The sequence below is a fragment of the Dromiciops gliroides genome, chromosome 3, assembly GCF_019393635.1.
Source record: "Dromiciops gliroides isolate mDroGli1 chromosome 3, mDroGli1.pri, whole genome shotgun sequence".
NCBI classification, from domain to species: domain Eukaryota; kingdom Metazoa; phylum Chordata; class Mammalia; order Microbiotheria; family Microbiotheriidae; genus Dromiciops; species Dromiciops gliroides.
Genome location: NC_057863.1, coordinates 59,386,176 through 59,405,800, shown reverse-complemented (window position 1 = coordinate 59,405,800; position 19,625 = coordinate 59,386,176). Strand labels below are relative to the sequence as shown.

Sequence of the window (19,625 nt, the reverse complement as noted above, 5' to 3'; positions counted from 1 at the left end):
ATTTTTTTTTCTCAGAATTATGGCATACCAAGGTATGTGATCAGTTCTGTATTGGGCTATGTGGCTTCATGAGTTCAGGGATGAGAATCTAGGGAGGGCTGGAATAATTAAGCCTCATAGAAAGAAGAAATGATGAGAATAAAAGCACAGTTTATTCCAGGTTGTGAGCTAAAGAAAAAAGTAGGGACCCAGAACCAGAATTTCCCAACCTTGTCTGCACATTTACAATTTAAATTTGGTATGTATGCTTTATGCAGCCTTGTGCTCAATGTAAAATGGGAAATAACACTTTCCTGAACTAAAATACCTCAGACTCCAAAATACTAAAACCACACAGCCCTGAATTACTTCCTGACATGTTACTGATTAGCAAAAGTAATGCGTAAAACCCATAGTAAGAGCCTTCTGCCCCTGTAAATGACTTTTAACAGAAATGATATTTGGAGGAACTAAAATATTTTATTAGTGGGGGAGGGGAAAAGCATACAAATTATGTTAGCTATCGGGTGAGATGCTTCCTTAGTCCTTTCTTGAATCGAGTCATGCTGGTTTTAAAATAATTTAGAACTTGAAGTAGAAATATAATAGGTTCTAATAAAGGCTGATTCTCATCCTTTCCATTATTTTGATGGTTTAGTGCTTTCATCAATGTGGGTACTCCCTATTACGGAGTACCTTTCTTGCCTTTGCAACTGAAGACTCTTATCCATGTACTTCTAAAAACCCTGCACAGGAAGTTCAGCCTACCTGGGGTCCTTACTCCAGATCTTTCCTGAGCACCAGACCAGACTCATCTCTTGCTCTCACTATATGACCAGTCTACCTCTTTTCAACTTCTTTAGAAACTGAGGCATTCTATGCTTTGTCCAGAAACATATTGGTGTTAAAAAGATAAGCCTTTGTTTCAGGCATAAGCTCAGCTTCACTAAGAAACGTAGTTTCCCAAAGGTGAGTCAGCCCATTTAATCCTCACAACGACCCTGGGAAGTAGGTTCTATTATCTCCATTTTATAGATTATGAAACTGAGGCTCAAAATGACTTACCAAGGTCACAAATCTAGTAAATGACTGAAGCTGATTTTGAACTTAGTTCTTCTGAACACAGATCCAGTGCTCTCTGTACTGGGTGGGATCCTAGAATCGTAACTCTAAAATCTCATATGTGGAAGCCTGCCTGTTGGCTCTTTATTCTTTTAATTAAGGACACCGTCAAAAATGTGCAAATTATCCTCAGATTTTGTAGAGATGGAAAAGTGGGCAGAAAAGTCAAGTAACTGGTTATATTTTCTCCATTCCCATTTCTGGTAGCGATAACATTCATGATTTTTTTCCAAGCATTTAATATCCTGCCCTCTTTCAGATATCATGAGAAAGGATCCTTTGATACCCTCAAAACTGTTACCACCAGCACAGACATCAGTGCAAGGATGTATTTATCTAAAGTATAAATATGAAAATTATTCTATTCTCTAAAAGAGGATCAAAGTAATTGTGTTTTACAATTTGAATCAAAACAAAATGAAGCTTTAAAGATCATTAGCATATCATTTCAAATCAGTTAAAATTTTTAAATAATCTGGATCACAGGGAATTTCAGTAAACTCTACTTTTCCTGAAAATATGCATGTGTATATGTATATATATATATATACACATATATATATACATATATGGGGATATATTTTAATTTTTAAATTTCATTTTTGTGTTCCGTTCCAAATTTTCTCCTTCCCTCCATCATCTCTCCCACCCATTAAGTAGGCAAGAAATATGATATCTGTTATACATATGAAGTCTTACAAAGCATATTTCTGCATTAGTCATGTTCCCCCTCTCCCAAAAAAGCAAGAAAAATAAAGGAAAATAATGTTTTCATCTGTGCTCTGAGTCTATAAGTTCTCCATCTGGAGGTGGATAGCATTTTTTATCATGAGTCCTTTGGAGTTCTGATGGATCATTGTGTTAATCAAAGTTATTAAGGCTTTCCTGGATAATTATCTTTATGATATTGCTGTTACTATTTATATTGTTCTCCTGGTTCTGCTCAGTTTACTTTGTATCAGTTCAGATAAGTCTTTCCAGGTTTTTTCTAAAATCACCTTCTTCATCTTTTCTTATAGCACAATAGTATTATATCACATTCATTCACCATGACTTATTTAGCCATTTCCCAATGGATGGGCATCCCCTCAGCTTCCAATTCTTTGCCACCACAAAAAGAGCTGTTATAAATACTTTTATACATGTGGGTTCTTGTGCTTTTTCTTTGATCTCCTTGGGGTAAATGCCTAGTAATGATATTGCTGGATTAAAAAGTATGCACAGTTTTTGAACTGTGATAAAATAATGGGATTTAGCAGATACTCAAAGATCCACCTGGAGATTAATCTAAACTGATTGAATCAAGTGAGAGTGATTGACTGCTGATTAGCCTACTTCAAAGTTAACTAGATTGTAATCACACCTGGCTAGCCCTTAATGGATTTGGAGGATGCCAACCAATCAGCTTGAAGCAGTGTGTAAGGACCACCTCTATTCCAGACCTATAAAAAGCTTCCACAATCAGTTTGCTAAAGAGTTCCTGATTAAAGCAGGCTCATGGAGGAGGACTTGAGGAAGAACCCAACCAGGCTGGAACTCTATTGGAGATAGGCCTTTTCTTAACTTTCTGAACTCCATGTTAATACCTGTATGTTTTAATAAATGTTTAATGCCCAAAGACTGGTGCTGAAGCTTCTAATTTAAGGCGATCACACGATATAGATTTTAAACATCACAGAACTTAGTTCCAAATTGTTCTCCAGAATAGTCAGACTACTTAACAACTTTACCAGCAGAGCATTAAGAGTACCTATTTCCCACATCCCTTCCAACATTTGTCATTTTCCTTTTCTATCATTTTAGCCTAGCTAAACAAGTGTCAGTTGACACCTCAGGGTTGTCTTAATTTGCATTTCTAGAATTATTAGTGATTTAGAGCATTTTGTCCCATATAACTATTGTTGGCTTTGACGTCTTTCTCTGAAAACTGCCTGTTCATCTCATTTGACCACTTAGCAATTGGCTTTTATTTTTATAAATTTGGCTCAGTTCCCTATATTTGAGAAATTATACCTTTATCAGAAAAACTTGCTGTAAAATTTTCCCCCAGTTTCCTGCTTTCTTCTAATTTTGGCTGCATTGATTTTGTTTGTGCAAAAACTTTTAAATTTTATGTAATTAAAATTAACCATTTTATCTCCCATAAACACCTCTCTCTCTCTCTCTCTCTCTCTCTCTCTCTCTCTCTCTCTCTCTTTCTCTCTCTCTCTCTCTCTCTCTCTCGTTTTATCATAAATTCTTCCCTTATCCATAGATCTGACAAGTAATTTCTTCTATGCTCCCCTAATTTGCTCACACCACTCTTTATATCTGTCATGTACCCATTTTGAGTTTTATCTTAGTATGCGGTATAAAATGTTGTTCTTATGGCTAGTTTCTACTAGTCTCCTTTCCAGTTTTCCCAACAGTTTATATCAAATAGTGAATTCTTTCCCTAGTTTATCAAACACTAGATTACTGTGCTCTTTTGGTTCTGTATATTGCGTACCTAATCTATTCCATTGGTCAACCACTCTAATTCTTATCCAGTACCAAAATGTTTTGAAGATTACCACTTTATGATATTGCTTGAGATCTAGTACTGCCAAGCCCTCTTCTTTCCAATTTTATTTGCATTGATTCCCTTGACATTATTGACCTTTTGTTCCTCCAGATAAATGTCATTATTTTTTCTAGCTACGTACATTAATACATATATTCTTTTTAAAATATTGAGCCACATTTGCCAATCTAAATATTTGGTCTAGGGAATGAATGCAGTATGAGCTGATGGAATAGGGACCTCACTTCTTGTGTTTCATCACCATCATCTTCATTCTCATTCATGTGTGCCTCTATACAGAGAGTTGAAGTCATTGATCGCTCATGTGTACATGCACAGCTATAGAGCCATGCATAATAGAATAATTTTGATCCACCAGTCAATAAGCATTTATTCAGCCCCTGCCATGTGTCAGGTACTGTGCCATGCACTGGAGGATACAAACAGATAAATAGCAATCCCTGCCATCAAGGAGCTCATAATTTAATGCAGAAGATGACAAGCAAACAAACATGGACAAATGTTTAGGCTGTAGGAAGAAATTAACAGAGGAAAGGCATTAGGGTTAGGAGGGATCAGGAAAGATTTCCTGAAGAAAATGGGACTTGAGCTAAGTCTTAAAAGAAGCCAGGAAAGCAAGGAAATGGAAGGGAGGAGGAAAAGGCATTGGGGCCAGGCAGTGTGAAGGCATGGAGATGGGAGATGGATCCATGGATGAGGAAGTGGGACAATGGATATAGATTGCAAAATGCTTGGGGAGGAGTAAGAGGAGAGAAGACTAGAAAGGTCTCCTTGCAAAGAAAAAGCCCAGTGATGAGCAGAGTCTGACCTGAAGGTTCAAGCCAGAAAAGAGTGAGGAGTTCTAGGCCAGAATATGTTGGAGACAAGCACTGAGGCATAGATACAAACATATTGTCAAGAGGACATCAGAAACCTGGGAAAGTCTGAATCAGCAGGACCCCAGAGTTATCGCTATCGTTTATTTGCCCTGGTGTACTTCTTTTTGACAGCATATCCATCCATCTATGGCAGGTTGGACCCTGGCCATACAGCCGAAAACTGTGGTTGTTTTCAATGTCAGCACTTAGGCATGGATAGACAAAGACAAAGTATTGGCATATGCCCCAAATAGGGGACAAAAAGAAATAAATTCATAGATCAATTTAACAAAACAGGTTAAAGATACGTATTGAATACAACCAAAAGTGTCAACTAAGGCTTAGATTTTCTAGTTCCTAGTATGAGGTGAATGAAAAATTAAATATAATTCCTTTTACTGATGACTACTAAGGGCCTTGAACCAAGAAGAGGTTGTTTAAAAAACAACAACCAATAACAGCCTTAAGGAAAGAAATATAAAGAATAATCATATTTCTTTAGTAAGTTCTTACCAAACAGAGGTATGTATGGTTATTTGGCCTTCGGCATGACTGCCTTGTACCAAAACTCCACAAAATTCAGCTACAAATGGAAAATTGCAAAGAATTTTCTGTATTGACACAACATCCAGATTTTTGGAAACTTTCATCTATTGGTTCATAGAATTAGATAATATTTGCAAAGTTCTTAGCACAGTGCCTGGCACATTGCTAGCTCCAGAAAAACACTGATTCCCTTCTCCTTCTTTCCTTTCTCTTATTCAGAAATAATAGGAGAATGAATGAGATAAGGTCTGAAAAGTACTGCATTTTTCTTCCTTCATTCTAAAATTTTAAAGCAACTAAGTTTAAATTTCCCCCCTCTCTGGAAAAATCATCTTCTCATAGAGCTTTTACTTTGTATGTCCTAATCTCTATCACACGCATATATATATATATATATATATATCCATCTTCATCTTTATCTGCATCTCCACCTGCATCTCCATCTCTATCTCATCTCCACCTCCACCTGCACCTGCACCTGCACATGTACATGCACATGCACATACACATACACATACATGTATATATGCACATACATTAAAATATACCCATTTGGGGGATATCTAAAGAAACATTTTAATTTCCTATGTCTCCCTTCAATACCCTCCCTTTGAAATTTATAATCAGAGTCTTAGCCCTCTCCTTCCAACTCTAGGGAAGACAAGCTAATATTAACATTAACTTAAGCAAAAGAGACTTGGGAAGATTACATACGAATATACTTATATATGTGGTATGCATATATACCCACATGTGTGTATACATGTGAAAACATACACACAGACATATACAGATATGTATACAGTGTCCCAAAATTTTTGCTGTTTTAAGCTTTAATCATTTATGTGTATGTTCATGTGTGCATGTATGTGCATATACATAGATTTTTATATATTATTCATATCCCCAAATGCAGGCAGAAATCTTTTATACACACATATGTGCACATATACACAAATATATGTATAGGTGTCCTAAAGGCTTTAGTGCAATTTAAAGTTTTAATAGCTTGTGTATGTAGAGGCCAGAATATATGTATACACATCCATATTTGTTTAGCTGCAAGCATCCTTTGTTAATGCTTCCCTCTGCTGCCACAGATCCCAGAGAGTTAATGTCTCATAAAAGTCAGCCTATGTCCTTGAAGTACATCCAGTGGCTAGTAAGACAAAACAAAAATGTATTTCATCTCTCCTGAATCTAAGGTCAGAGAGATGTTTGTTCTGTTTAGAGAAACAAAAGCATGGTAGACCATCGTTTCTGAGCCTTGGTCATATTTCAGGAAGACCAAAGACCGTTCATAAGAGCTGCGGGGAGAGATCAAAGAAGAGAAGTTCCTCTGAAAGAAGAGGGAAAGGGTTGTTGGTCTTGCTTTTGCCACACGGATACCAGAGAAGTTGTGAATGAATTAGACTAGTAAGGGAAACAATTGGGATCCCGAGGCTGCTCCCCTGTCCTCCTCCCCCAACCCCACCTTGAAGGAATGCCTATTCCCTTTAGATCTATTTGTGTGGTCTAGAACAGAGAGTGTTTAATGTCCCATCAGTCAATCAAGAAACAATTATTAAACACATCATAGGTGTTTGGTTTGGTCCAGTGCCTGGAGCCCAAGATACAAAGGAGGATGTGATAACCCAGACCTGTGTGCATCACAGCAACCTGTTACACAAAAATTAGAAATAAAAACAGTCCTTGCTCTCAGGGAGCTTACATTCTGTCAAGAAAAATAATAGGGTACATATAAAATCAACCAAAAAACATTGATTAAGCATGTGCCAGGTGGTTCAGTGAATAGAGCGCTGGGCCTGGAGTCAAGAACACTGGAGTTCAAATATGTCAGACACTTACTCGCTGTGTGACCCTGGGCAAGTCACTTCACCTCTGTTTGCCTTAATCCACCAGAGAAGGAAATGGCAAACTTCGTCAGTCTCTTTGCCAAGAAAAGTCTATGGCCAGTACTGGTGAGAGTCAGACAGGACTGAACAACTGAATGTCAGGCCCAGGGTATACAAAAACAAAAAACCAAAACAATCCCTGCTCCCAAAGAGTTTATTTCCTAGACAAAGTATGCACAAAAGGTAATTTGGAGGGGAAAGAAGGACAGGAGCGAAACTTTGAAGGAAATGAGGGATTCTAGGCACTTAATAAGGAGGGAGCACCCTCCAGGCCTGAGGGAGAAAACAAGGCCAGTTTGATTGAACCATGAGCTGGGGAGGAATGTGTAATAAAGCAGGAAAAATAGATTGTGAAGGGCTTTACAGGGCAAACAGAGGAGTTTGAGTCAAAGAAAAGCAAACAACGATCGGGCCAGATTCATTTTGTCCTACTCGTTGTGACTCATCAAATAATTTGTCCTTGTTTTTAAATAAAACTCCTTTCTCTCCCCACAGGGCTGTGTCTGTTCAGCCAAAGGCCCATGCACCTGTGATGGCACCAAAGGCGATAAGGTAAGGACAAGATGGTAACTGACACTTTGCTTCTCTTTCCTCAACACGCTCGGCGTCCGTTAGCTTTCCAAACGCTGGGATTTTAATGTATCCAAACAGAAGCATGAACCTGAAAGAATGCCTTGTTTGAGCCTTTGGCTGGCTGGCCTAAATACCAGCGGTTAAATTATAACTCTTTGGGTGGTGAGAGAGGGGCAGATAATTAGTAAAGTGAAGTTCCAGAGGATGTCCCTACATTTATGCACCGGCTACAATCTTACAGAACACAAGAGGACAACTGAAAACCACTTAGTTGAAGTGGAAACCACCATGGTTTATTAGAGGGAGGATGAAAAAGCATTGGGAGAAGAGCCAATGTCATGATCTCTACCTCCACCTAGTGGGAGACGAGGTCATCAGAACCCTAATCGTCTCTGTGAGACTCAAATAAGAACCAATTTTGTGAGGATTCCCAGCCAGCTATGTACAAAGTATTGGGCCAGGAAAGGAATTTGATTGCAAGAACAAAGGAAGGAATGAAGCAAAGATCTTGCCAATTCAGACTCCATTAATGTGCCATTTGTGATGATTCAGACACGCTGCATAGTCCAGTGGAAAGGAAGTGGGATTAGGGGTCAAGAGGACCTGGGTTCAAATCCTCACTCTGCCATTTTCTATCTGTGTGACCTTGAAAAGGGGAAAATCTTGACCTTTCTGGGCTTCTGTTTCTTTAGCTATAAAAGAAAGGGGTTGGACTACATGACCTCAAAGGTATTTTCTTTTTATTTTTTTCCAGGGCAATGGGGGTTAAGTTACTTGCCCAGGGTCACACAGCTAGTAAGTGTCAAGTGTCTGAGGCCAGATTTGAATTCAGGTCCTCCTGAATCCAGGGCCGGTGCTTTATCCACTGCGCCACCTAGCTGCCCCATCAAAGGTGTTTTCTGTCTCTAAATCTATGGTTCAATGAATGGTGTTTGAATCCTAGTTCTACCAACACTCATTTGTTTGTGTTACCTTAGATAAGGCCATTTAATTTTCTGGGACTTATTTTCCTCATCTGTAGAATGAGGTTGTAGACTGGGTGACCTCAAAAGGTCCTTCCAGCCCCAAGTCTATGCTCCAATATAAATTTGTCCAATCTTTTCCCTGTAGATGCATCACTAGTTCCTAAGAGCTAGATGTGGATATGACCCTCCATTGAGACAAACTGAAACCCTTCCATGCCTTAGGATGGACAAACCTTCAAGACTTGCTTTTGCCAAAAAGGATTCACCCGGGGCAGCTAGGTGGCGCAGTGGATAGAGCACCAGCCCTGGATTCAGGAGTACCTGAGTTCAAATCCAGCCTCAGACACTTGACACTTACTGGCTGTGTGACCCTGGGCAGGTCACTTAACCCCAGTTGCCTCACCAAAAACCAAAAAACACAAAATGTTGGGGGGTGGGAGGAATTGGGAGGAGAGCCCAAGGTGGGGCATTGAGTGCTTTAAATTCACAAGTCACTTTTCTTACATCTGCCCTTTCAGATAGTTAGTCTATGATTTATTATCCCCATTTTACAGATAAAAAAGCCCTCAGGCTTCAAGGTAAAATAACTCATCAGAAGTCAACTAGCTGGGCAGCTAGGTGGTACAGTGGATAAAAGTACCAGCCTTGGATTCAAGAGGGCCTGAGTTCAAATCTGGCCTCAGACATTTGACACTTACTAGCTGTGTGACCCTGGGCAAGTCACTTAACCCTCACTGCCCTGCCCAAAAAAAGAAGAAGGAGGAGGAGGAGGAGGAGGAGGAGGAGGAGAAGGAGAAGGAGAAGGAGAAGGAGGAGAAGAAGGAGAAAAAGGAGGAGGAGGATGAGGAGGGGGGAGGAGGAGGCTTGGTGTATTGGACAAATAAATCATCCAGGAAGATGATGGATGTTTGGTCATTTAATTCCAATGTGACGTGTTGATGTTGTTGTTTTGAACAGGGTGAGAAAGGCTTTCCTGGTTGTCCTGGTACTCCTGGCCAGAAGGGATTGCCGGGCCCAGAAGGTATACCTGGACCTCAAGGACCCAAGGTAAATCATCTTCCAAAATTGCATATTTTATGCTCTCTGATGGCGTACAGGTTCAGCAGTTATGGGAACCCACTGACCACAAGTAGTGGGAGGTGGATGGAGATGGAGCAGCATAGCTTCATGTAAGTACCCTCTTCTCACAGCAGCACAAGTTCTGCCCTAGAGCTCCTTCCCCTCTGATTGCCTCTCCTCTGTTTGGCGGATCCTAGCATGACTGCCACTGGCATTTGACACTGCCTTAATTGTTTAGTTTGACAGCAATTTAACTGTCAATTCGCTACCTTTGGATGATCCTCAATAGATTGGTGTTATGGACTTTATCCTTTTCATTAGCCTATTTACTTCCTGGGGCAAGGACCAGGACCTGGATTGATTTAAAATCTAGGATAATCTACTGAGCCTGCAACCAGTCATCATCTATTACATTTCCCCAAGCTTCATCTTGTTTTCTCTTCTTAATTGATTATTATTCTACACTTGCTGAATGGGATTGGTAGTCCATAAGAAGGAGATTGGTGAAACCTCCTTTTAGTAAAACAACCAGCGGCAAGTTATTTATGAATCATGGTTCTTAGACTCTTATCTGAGACATAACATCTAAGACCTTGATTCAAAAATAGGTAGAGTAGGGCAGCTAGGTGGCGCAGTGGTTAAAGCACCGGCCCTGGATTCAGGAGGACCTGAGTTCAAATCCAGCCTCAGACACTTGACACTTGCTAGCTGTGTGACCCTGGGTAAGTCACTTAACCCCCATTGCCTGCAAAAAAAAAAATACAAAAATAGGTAGAGTAGAATGAAGGAAGCAGCCAACTGGGTCACCATGATTCTGGCAACATAAAAAGAAGGTCCATAAAATAGTGTTCTGGGCCAGGCCTGACCCAGGCTAGTCCCATGCTTCCAGCTCAGGATTTGAATGAAATTAAATGAAACATTCAGAGATCATATGATTTTTTTTTTCTTGTGAGGCAATTGGGGTTAAGTGACTTGCCCAGGGTCACACAGCTAGTAAGTGTCAAGTGTTGGAGGCCAGATTTGAACTCAAGTCCTCCTGAACCCAGGGCCAGTGCTCTATCCACTGCGCCACCTAGATACCCCATATGATATTTTAAAATAAGTTTTGTTCCAAATTTGGTGAACACCAAAAATGGGGAGGAAGGGACTTTCTACAAAGTAGAAAAGAAAAAAGGATTACTTGTGAAATTACAAATTTCTATCACATTCAGCTTGCATTTTAAAAAATAATAAGCATTTATATTTCTAATTTGGGGTTCCATCTTGAATTTTTAAAGTACATAATAAACACATAATGTTACCATCTAAGATATCCTAATTGTCTATATTTCCTTCTGAACTTCTTTTTTTTCTGTCTGTGGATTTAAAGATGCTTTCATGATCCTCTTTTATTTATCTTCATTTTTTTTGTGGGGACAGCCCTATTGCTAGTCCCTCCATTCAACCCCAAATAAAAAAGGAAAATGGAACACACAATCTATCTAACAAATAAAAATAGTCAAGCAAAGCAAATCCACAACATTTTCCATGTCCAAAAATCTGCATCTCATTCCTATTTTGTTGACCAGAGTTCTTAATTATTTTAAAGTTGTTTGCCTTTATATTATTATTCATCTAAAAAATTGTTCTCCTGATCCTGCTCCCTTTATAATGCTTAAGTTTACAGTAGTCCTTCCCAGATTTTTTTTGAAACTATACTGATAATATTACATTACATTCATTGATCCCAGTTAGTTAAACCATTCTCCAACTGATGGGCACCTCGCTTATTTCCAGTTCTTTGCTACAAACAAAAAGAGCTACTATAAATATTTTTGTATATGTGGGTCTTTTCCTCTTTCTTTGGGGATATAGACTTAGGAGTAGTACAGCTGCACAATTTGGTGACTGTGGGCATAGTTGCAAATTGCTTTCCAGAATGGCGGGACCAATTCACAGCCCCATCAACAAGACACTAGTGACTCTCTAAGATTTAAGAAAAGGAAGTTTACTCAACATTAGCATGGAAAGGATATTAAGCAAAGAAAGCATTTGGTTCAATTGTGCAGGGCTCCCTCCAAAGCTCTCCCTGTATTGGCCATAGGGGTACAACCAATGAAAAGTCACCCAGCAGTGGGAATTCTGTTGAGGTTAGGAGCATGGTATGTTGTGAGCTGGACTTTTACACCTTAAATGACCAGGATGTCAATCATTGTATGTCATTGATTATGTCTATGATTCAAGCCTGGATCTCCTGAACCAATTAGGTCTCAAGGATGGTTTCATTGCCTTTGTAGGGAAAACTTAGTCTTTGTGGCAGAGATCTTCTAGTCTTTTTGCCATTGGTACCAGCTGGGACTTCCTACTACAGTGGGTTTTGAGGCCTTTGAAGATTTTGTTAATAAATAAATAAATTAGCCTTTGTCATTATTGTAAAATGTAACATGATCATATTCCAGTTCTGTTTTTAAATTTACATATACCCTCAACATTTGGATTCTTCCACAGATCTAAATCTTAGAACATTACAATAACATTACTCTATAATCCTAAGATCTGTCGCAATGAGCATGAGGCCACTTTATAAACAACTAATGGATTTCTACAAGAAACAGGTATAAATTAAACCATAGTTAACTATATACTGTCTTTCCTAACATGGACATTAGCCAGACTGAAGTCTGCAATGATTAATCTCTTTAATCATGAGAACCCTGGGTCTCCTATAACACCAGTTACCATCTAGGTGAACAGAGAAAAATAATCCATCTGCTGAGTGAGTCTTTTAAAGGCTGGAATCTTCTATAACCTTAAAAAATGATTGTTCTCATTAAAGCATTGTTGGTGGAGCTGTGAACTGATCCAACCATTCTGGAGAGCAATTTGGAACTATGCCCAAAGGGCTATAAAGCTGTGCATACCCTTTGACCCAGCAATACCACTATTAGGTCTTTTTTCCAAAGAGATCATAAAAATGGTAAAAGGACCCACATGTACAAAAAATATTTATAGCTGTTCTTTTGTGGTGGCAAGGAATTGTAAATTGAGGGGATGCCCATCAATTGGGGAATGGCTGAACAAGTTGTGGTATATGAATGTAATGGAATACTATTGTGCTGTAAGAAACAATGAGCAGGAAAAAAAAAAAGAAAGAAAAAAGAAAAGGGGAAGCTAGGTGGCGCAGTGGATAGAGCACTGGCCCTGGAGTCAGGAGTACGTGAGTTCAAATCTGGCCTCAGACACTTAACACTTACTAGCTGTGTGACCCTGGGCAAGTCACTTAACCCCAATTGCCTCACTTGAAAGAAAGAAAGAAAGAAAGAAAGAAAGAAAGAAAGAAAGAAAGAAAGAAAGAAAGAAAGAAAGAAAGAAAGAAAGAAAGAAAGAAAGAAAGAAAGAAAGAATGAGCAGGAAGAGTTCGGAGAAGCATGGAAGGACTTACATGGACTGATGCTGAGTGAGATGAGCAGAACCAGGAGAATATTGTGCATAGTATCAACAACATTATGTGTTGATCAACTGTGATAGAATTGACTCTTCTCAGCAATACAGTGGTCCAAGATAGTTCCAAAGGACTCATGATGGAAAATGCTCTCCAAATCCAGAAACAAACAAACAAAAAGAACTGCAGAATCTAGATGCAGATTGAATCATACTATTTCTACTTTTTTTTTATTTTGTTTTTTCAGGTTTCTCCCTTTCGCTCTGATTCTTCTTTCACAACGTGACTAATGCAGAAATATGTTCAATGTGATTGTACATATATAACCTATATCAGATTGCTTGCTGTCTTGGAGAGGAGGAAGGGAGGGGAGGGAGGGAGAAAAATTTGAAATTAGAAATCTTATAAAAACAAGTGTTGAAAACTATTTCTACATGTAACTAGAAAATGATACAATATTTTTATGATAATTTAAAAAATGATTGTTCTCACTTATCTTATTCTGTCTCCATGGTAGTAATTATTTAAGTTGAATTCCTCAACCAGATTCCCATTCCCATTTCTACCAGGAAAGAAAATAGGGAATAGCTAGCTCAATGAAGGGCTCAGAGAAAATATTTCCACCAATAATGTAGATTCATTTTTCCTCAAATCCATCCTTTTCAGGGTTTTGTCTCTCTCCCTACCTCTATCCTTTCATCTCCTCTTTTCGTTTTATACATCTTCTTCCAGGGGAGGGCTGGGCTAGGCCTGGTCTAAGCATGCCTTCCTCCACCCTTATAGGGGGTCCAGGGAGGGCTGCCATTTCACAGGTGGTTGAGTAGGTCAGTTTGTTCACTCCACCCCCTTCTTTCCTTCCCCATGTGATCTGTGCCTCATTTCTCTGCTGTTTCCTTTTTCAGTGTTTCCATCAGATATGTCAGCGTTAACTAAAATAATACTTCTGAGCACACGGTGCTGATCTCAGGGTATGTGTTGTCCTAGATATGCCAGGCATATCACAGGATTAATCCAGGAAAAATGTGTTCTATGCTGTGTTCGTGAAGGTTACACTTTAAAGCAGATCACTAAGAGGGGGGACCTATGAGGCATTGGCTCAAATACAGACACCAGATGAATTAAACCTGATGAGAAAAGTTTCCCAATGTCACAAATGTTTTGTCCCACTTCAGAAGTACTTGAAAACATGAGAAACTATATAACAGGAAGATAAAACATGAGGACATGCATCTTCGCTGCACAGTAATCCAAAGAATTTTTTTGGGGGGGTGGGCAGACAAAGAAGAGAACAGCGTGTAAATCTTTTTGAGGATTAAGGAACAGTATTGAGCCCCTGAGTTCCACATTAGTAAGAAAACGCAGACTTTGGCCTTGGCTGTCCAATCTAATCTAGGAAAACTATGTTAACAACTTTTTCTTTCTTGCATGATGCAAAATCCTAGAAGTCACTGAAACTTTCTGTTTCTGTCTGTGTTGTAGGGAAGACAGACACCCTCCCCTCCCCCAGCAGGTCCCCTCCAAAGCTGTATTTCAACAATGATTCTTAATTCTTCACAATATGAACAATGCAGAGCCATCTCTGATTTATACAGTCATCCACATTTGCGGCAAGTTTTCCCAATAAACCCGAGAAGCCTGATGTAACACTGGCTGCTATTTCCATCTTTATGTCGAGTCTTATGCTTTAGCAGCTGATTAGCTGATTGGTCTCCTTTAGATGGAGTTTTATTTTTCCTTCTAAATTAATCAAAATCCACAGTGTTTAGTGAGAAAATTGATTACAAATAAGACAATGTTAATGACGAAATAAATGGATAAGTAAACCAGTGGTAGCCATTTGGAGAAACGTGGGGAAGGATGGTCTATAATGTATACAGATATTAATATTATATGATTTATATATTTTTTACTATGTGTTTTTTTTCTTTCCCTTGCTCTTTACTGCGGCTCTAGGGTTCTCCAGGGTTTCCAGGATTTATTGGTTCCAAAGGCACGAGGGTCAGTATTATAACCCATCCATATTGATTTTCTTATATGCTGTATTTTGAATATTTAAACAATATTTCTCCCTTTGTTTTTTTGTATCAATAGGGAATGACAGGATTGCCAGGTTTTCCAGGTCCTCCGGGACTTCCTGTAAGTAATGAGGAAATGCAATGCGGGCAGCTAGGTAGCGCAGTGGATAGAGCACTGGCTCTGAATTCAGGAGGACCTGAGTTCAAATCCAGCCTCAGACACTTGACACTTACTAGCTGTGTGACCCTGGGTAGGTCACTTAACCCTCATCACCCCACCCAAAATAAATAACCAACCAACCAAATAAATAAATAAATAATGAGGAAATGCAAGTCTCTTGTATAAAGGGTCACAAGCCATAGGGTCATAGTTTTAAAACTGGAAGAGACCTCAAAGTCATCTAAGGAGGCAGCAAGGAGTGGTAGATGGAGCACTGGATGCGGGAGCCAAGAAAACCCGGCGTTCGAATCCTGCCTGCAAGGAAGCTACCTCCTAGTGACATGATCATGGTGAAGGAGACTGGCTTCCTCATCAAGGACCTGAGAATATTTATTGATACCTGTCGGAAACATCTCACAGCATCATTGGGAGGCTCATCTCAGGAACCCTAAGGCGCCTTGTCACTCTTAAAGCAAACCCTGGTTACCGTGCCTGGCCAATGAGGGCATCCCCTCAGTCTGCTTAAAGCAGTCTGTCTTAGCTATTATTATAATTACTCATTCAAACCCCTCGTTTTACAGAGGAGGGAAACAGAGGGAGGAGGGACTTATCCAAGATGACACAGGAAGTCAGTGGCAGGGCTGGGATTTAAACCCAAGTCTTCTGACTCAAAACCTGATGGTCTTTCCACGAGACCACACTGCCTCTCTTTGATTACTCTGAAGAGTAATTGAAATAATTCTATATGACCTATATCAGAAGAGGCAATCTTGTTAAGCCTGCCACAAATGGGTTGCAAAATGGGCAACCAGATTAAAATGTGATCAGGACATGTTTGACAAAATAAAAATACATAAATAAATAAATTCGGAAATTTTGCGGTTTTCCATGTGCATATGCACCCTGCAGGGGTTTCTATTTGAATTGATGCCATTGATTTATATAGATAAACTATGTATACCATGATGAAAATAAACCCTACTCTAGAATCCAATTATATTGCAATGGTTTGCATAGAAAGGAAGGTTGGTGACATAGTGAATAAAATGTTGGACTTGGAATCAGAAGACCTGAGTTCAAATCCTGTGTGATCCTGAGCAGGTCGCGAAACATCTCTCAATCTCAGTTTCTTCATCTATAAAACAAGGATAATGATACCCACCAGCTCACAGGGTTGCTTTGAGGAAATAAATGATGTGATAATATGTAAAGTGTTTTGTAAAACTTAAGGCACTATAGAAATATTAGCTATTATTATATCATGACTCCTAAGATGTAACAATCTACATAAAGGTAAACTGATAAATTTGCTCTACGACACAGGTGTTAGTTCTGCCCTTGAGGTCCCCTCACTTACACCCATGTTATAAAAGTATTCTGCTGAATTTGGAATGGTTATTTAGATAGTCAATGAAAATAGCCCAGATTTCATTCTATCTTAGAACAACATCATCTCCATAAATAAATATAACAAAAGGCTATAAGCCCTTTGTTTTTAATTAACCCAATTTGCTTCTAGTGTTCTTCAGGACTGTATAACACATGTATTTTCCACTAAAACCCTACTCAGACGATTAGCTCATTGATTTAGAGCTAAAAGGGAAATTAGAGAATATCTAGTCTAACCTCTTGCTTTTACAGAAACTGATGCTGAGAGAAATGAAATGTCTTGCCCAGGGTTACGCATGTAGTACATGGAAGAGCTTGGATTTGATCCTGGCTCCATTGACTTCAGATTCGTTGCCCACAATGGTCAGCATGGCATAGAGCTGACTGAATTCTTGATGTCTGGGCTAGCAAAGAACAAGGTCTGACAAGTCCTATCTAGCTGGAGAAGTTCTCAGTACAGTCCTGATGATGGAATAAATGTCTTCAAACTACCCTGGCCAAGTTTGGAAAACTTGTCTTCTGCCCAAGCTAGCCCAAAGGGACTACTAACGAAAAGAGTATGATCTTTAAGGTGGGAGGTGAGGCATCTAGGACAGGGCAAAATTATGGATCAGCCAAGAATTAAAGTTGGTCATTCACTCCAAGTCTTACAGCAGCTTTTGTAGAGTGTCAGTACCTAGCAAATACATATTTGCCATTTTGTTCTCTTTTTTTTCAGGGTATTCCTGGGAATACTGGTCCTTACGGGCCGCCTGGTTTACCAGGATGCAATGGTACTAAGGTAGGAGTGAAAACAAAGAAAAATAATAGAATGGCAATGAGGAGATAGGTTTTCTTGGAAACATTTTAGCCAAATATTTGTGTAAAAATGCCTGAACTGAGCATGCATTAGATTGAAACCAGACAACGTCCTCTATTCGGTTTTTTCTCTATTCTCCAATGCTCTAATGTCATCATACGCAGTGGCTAGTCAGGTTCACCCTCAGTGAAATAAAGAACCAGGTGCCCAAGTGGTCATTTTCACCTGTAGTTGTGAAACATCATTAATGACACAGCTGTGGAAGCACAACTGCACTCGAACCTGTCTTACAGCTCTTCATCCCTGTTCCCCAGAGCATGGCCTCAGATGGAGGGGGATGACCTAATTATTCAAGTTTCAAGTAATCAGCAATTTGAAATTTCTTGGCACAATTAGGCTTTTGGAGCCCATGAACAATTTGAGAACAAGTAGATTCTAATCCCATTTTCAATTGATATAATGGATTCCTGGCTCTCAGTTTCCTGACCCACAAATAGCTATAAGAACTCCTGAGTGCTTTGTCTAAGGTTGCCATTGCTTTACTGAAAGGGTAGGGGATGGGGACAAAGGAAAGGCCTGAATAAGCTCTTCTAGTGAGGTTGGACAACAGCTAAGCAGAATGACCAATTCTGTATGCCTTTCAGGGTGAGCAAGGATTTCCAGGACGTCCAGGGACACCAGGTCATCCAGGGTTACCGGTAGGTTTCTACTTTGAAAACCCTGCCATGGAAACGAAGTATGGGAAAGAGTCCATCTACTTATTCACCTGTTGTAGAGGAAAGCAAAAGAGGGCATTTCTGTCCTCACCAGGAAAGCATCACAGCTAATGAGGCTCTGAGAAAAGGAAGAGAGAACCTTACCTGTGCTCCTAGCAGAGGTCCTGTTACCTCAACGTGGCTAACAAATGTTAAAATTTAATCGCAAAGATAGTAGTGTGGTGTCTTAGGACAGCTCGCAGGATTATACGTTGGCAACTTGATTTGAGGGCATATGACAACACTTTAGGTTAATAGTGATCAATGGAACAGTATAGGGGGTTGGTTGGGTAGGTTTGAGGAAATATGGGAAGATTGAGTTACTGATGAGAATGAAAGTCACTGTCCCAGTGTCTCACTGTCCCAGACTATTGAGAGCTGCTCAATGGAGAGCAGAATCCCAGAATTTCAAAGTAGGAAGGATCCTAAATGATCACCCAGTCCAACCAGTCCCTAAAAAAGAGTCCCCCCCCCCCATGGGATAGCTAGGTGGCTCAGTGGATAGAACACTGGCCCTGGATTCAGGAAGACCTGAATTCAAATCCGGTCTCAGACACTTTACACTTACTAACTGTGAGACCATGGGCAAGTCACTTAACTCCAATTGCCTCACTGAAAAAAATCAAGCTTCCCCTCTATGTCATATCAGACACATTGACATCCAGTCTCTGCTTGAGGACCATTGAGAGGAAGGCTACCACCTCCTAAGGCAGTCCATTCCTTGTTAGTAAGTTATTTCTAACATTAAGACTAAATCAGAAAAAAAAAACAAAAACAAAAAAAACTTGAAAGGGGGCAGCTAGGTGGCACAGTAGATAGAGCACCGGCCTTGGAGTCAGAAGGATCTGAGTTCAAATATGGCCTCAGACACTTAACACTTACTGGCTGTGTGACCCTGGGCAAGTCACTTAACCCCAGTTGCCTCACCAAAAAACAAAAACAAGACTAAATCAGTCTGTTTTGTGTCTACTCATTACTCCTTGTTGTGCTCCCTAGGACCAAGCAGATAAAATCTAATCCTTCTTTCACTTGACCTTCAATTACTTGAATATACAGTTATAACATCACCTCCTGGTGTCATAATCCTTTTCCAGAACAAAGGACAAACAACAACAACAACATGAATATAACTATTACGCCTCCCAAAGACTTCTCTTCCCCAATATAACACCCCCAGTTCTTTCCACTCATCTTCATATGGTGTGAGGCTCTTCACCATTCTGGCTGTCTTCTTCTGACTCATATTAAGATTGCTATAAGTCTACTTTCAGCAACTACTGAATTATAGAAAACTACAGAGCTTCTCAAAGGAATTGCCATCTAATTCCCTACTAGTCATTTTAAACAAATTCTTTGTCCTTGGCATATATAACAGGAACAATGTAACAACCCTGCTTTATTGAGTAAGCAGAGAAGGAATAGTTGGGAAGGGGAAGGGATAGAGGGCAGAAATCAAACAATGTGTGGCCATGATTTCCCCTTTCACCATATCTGAGTGGAGGGAGTTGAGATCAGCTATTTCTTTTG

The 19,625-nt window shown here is 39.6% G+C and overlaps 1 protein-coding gene across 1 annotated transcript in view; it reads left to right on the top strand.

Annotated features, from left to right (window-relative positions):
- COL4A3 (collagen type IV alpha 3 chain) overlaps nucleotides 1–19,625 on the top strand; it is a 170,216-nt gene that overhangs the window by 58,370 nt on the left and 92,221 nt on the right. The window contains exons 2-7 of the mRNA XM_043995200.1: nucleotides 7,458–7,514; nucleotides 9,458–9,547; nucleotides 14,934–14,978; nucleotides 15,072–15,116; nucleotides 17,263–17,325; nucleotides 17,988–18,041. Of these exons, the coding sequence (XP_043851135.1) occupies nucleotides 7,458–7,514; nucleotides 9,458–9,547; nucleotides 14,934–14,978; nucleotides 15,072–15,116; nucleotides 17,263–17,325; nucleotides 17,988–18,041 (354 nt within the window). The remainder of the gene's footprint in view (nucleotides 1–7,457; nucleotides 7,515–9,457; nucleotides 9,548–14,933; nucleotides 14,979–15,071; nucleotides 15,117–17,262; nucleotides 17,326–17,987; nucleotides 18,042–19,625) is intronic.